The sequence below is a fragment of the Penaeus japonicus genome, unplaced genomic scaffold, assembly GCF_977035675.1.
Source record: "Penaeus japonicus unplaced genomic scaffold, GWHDUDI00000001_assembly GWHDUDI00000001, whole genome shotgun sequence".
Taxonomy (NCBI): domain Eukaryota; kingdom Metazoa; phylum Arthropoda; class Malacostraca; order Decapoda; family Penaeidae; genus Penaeus; species Penaeus japonicus.
The window spans coordinates 42550341-42552840 of NW_028234403.1; the positions used below are offsets into that span (position 1 = coordinate 42550341).

Consider the following 2500-nt stretch of genomic DNA (forward strand, 5'->3'; position numbering starts at 1 on the left):
CGAAGGTTCTCTCTCCAGGATACACGCTGCATAAAGATCCTTTTCTCCCACTCTGTTACTCCAGGATTTGCATTGTCTCCGTTCCTCGTGGTTCAGGCAGAGGTCATGATCCTTAACATCAGCATGACCACTCCTGCTCCCGAAGAAGCCAAGGTCACGCCGCGCAGTGAAGAGAGACCTGTGGTGTATCCTTTTGCTGCTGGGGCTTCACTTCTCTTCCACAATGTCGGATTTTTTTCTGTTTAGTTGGCGTTCATCTTTTGCGCTTGTAGCCAGTTCTATATGTGTGCTTTATGGGCTTTATTTTTTTGTCATTAATAGTGGGTAAAAAAAAAAAAAAAAAAAAAACAAAAAAAAGAAAAAAAAAAAAAAAAAATATATATATATATATATATATATATATATATATATATATATATATATATATATATATATATATATATATATATATATATATATATATAGACGATTTTCGAGCTGACTGATTGTGAAACATGTAGACAACATAGTGTTTGTAATGCAGCATGTGTAGTGTGACCTGCTTTTGACGTTTGCATTTTAAGTGCGCTTTTAGGTAATTAGTGAATGTTTTTTTCTGATAAGATCCTACGAGAGCCGATTGAGTGATAACATCTGGACACGGTAAGTACAATGATATGTGACTGTGAGTCATTAGCCCAGTTAAAAAATACAGGAAAGTAAGAAAAGGAAAAAAACATAGTTTTTCACTAAACTTGCAGATATTTTACCTGGAATTACGCCATGCAGTAGATAGCGCACCAGAGTAGCCTAATCCCAGCTTAAATACTAGCCATATATAGAGAAGACATGCTAGGTATAGGTAATTGCGAGCAAGGAAATTTCCATCGATTCTCTTGCTATGCAATGGCTCGTCAGCTCATAGCTGTGTTTAAATTTTCTGCACTGGAATAATAAACTAATGCGTTGTTTCATGGTATCCTCCATTAAATGGCCACAGTGAACATAGAGTATTTGGTGTTCTTGTGAAGTGAAGACCCTTTTTCATAGTTGCGATCTAAGTGCTATGCACGTCTCAACGGTGCCAAGGGATGTGGGTTAGCTTCGTGCTTTGGCTGGGTATTGACGTTCATGTGCTGCCGGGGTTGTATTTTGACATTCCTGTGCCTAGGCCGAGTGGCTCCGCAAGGCCAAGGTCGAATAGCGTTGAGTTTTCATTAGCACTTTCTCTCACAAATGATATGGGAGATATATAGCGAATGCAGGTTATTTTTGTCTTTCAGGCACACGAATATACCCATAAACATACACTTTCTAATGGACATAGTCTTACTGCCATACATACACGCATAGTTATTAATGTATTTTTTGATGGATGAACACCCATCGCCCAACACACAGACACACACACACACACACACATACACACACACACACACACACGCATCCCCCCCCCCACATATATATATACACGAACACCCCGAAAGCTTATATGAATGTATATGTATACGACCTTAAATGACATGGTACCAAGATCTTTCTATTGTCAGCACCTATACTTAAATCTTAAATCTCCATCATCGCGAATAAAATTGCTTTAGCCCGTGTGTTAAGTGGGTCTTTTATTGCATAGGCGAAGTGAATTCTTTCTACTTTGATAATGCTCTTTGCTGCTTGATCGGAGCTGTATAAGTTAATATAGAAATAGATTCGATCCCGATGAATATTGTATGTTTAAATCCAATCTATTCCAATCATCACGTTGCCCATGACCTGCAACCTGACGCATCCCACTCAGTGAGATAATGTCTTTTTAGCAGAACATGTAACCCCCTGATGAGTTTCTTAATTTATTTTACTTTTACTTTGTAGCTATTTGTTTTGTGATTTTTCCTTACTATATCAACTTTTTTTCCAATAATAAATCACGTAAATATGGCCTCTACCTCAATTACAATTTTGTCATTCATATCAGTGCATCCAGTTGACTTAGCTGGTCTTAGCAGGGGCGCCAAACGCATTTATTTATCAAAGGGAATCTGGATACTTCGAAATGTAGAAGCCAAAAAAAAAAAAGAATTTAGTGGGTTATTCGTTATTCATATTTGTAGTCAATATTTCATATGGCGATGAATACTGGTATTTTTCAATTGAGTTGTTCGCTCAAATCTGAGTTCATATTTGAGTCAGGAATAAACGAAAAATAGGAAAAGCACATTTTAACTGATGTGCTTGTGAAACATTCTCAGTTGCTGCTACAATTATGTGAAATCTGATGTTGCTGCTTGCATTAATTGAAATATAATTATACATGGATCATGTAAATGATTGTTTCCTTCTTCATTTAATTTTCACTTTCATTACTTATGGAATTGTCTTCCTCTAGTGATACTTAATGAAATTTGTCTTCACACACACGCCTCCCCCCCCCCAGATATATAACGAACCTACTCCCAACCCCAGAAAGCTTATAGAATGTATAGGTTTACGATTTTATGTGATATAGGTACCAATTGTCATC

General features: G+C 36.9%; 1 protein-coding gene across 2 annotated transcripts in view; it reads left to right on the top strand.

The window, feature by feature from the left end:
• Positions 1-2500, top strand: part of LOC122268038 (uncharacterized) — a 52910-nt gene that overhangs the window by 6288 nt on the left and 44122 nt on the right. The window contains exon 1 of one of the 2 annotated variants that reach the window (XM_086540637.1): positions 1-185. This exon is cut by the window's left edge and continues 1715 nt beyond it. The exons of the other annotated variant lie outside the window; for it this stretch is intronic. Within the exon in view, the coding sequence (XP_086396763.1) occupies positions 106-185 (80 nt within the window). The 5' untranslated portion in view covers positions 1-105. The remainder of the gene's footprint in view (positions 186-2500) is intronic. 2 annotated transcript variants of the gene reach the window in all.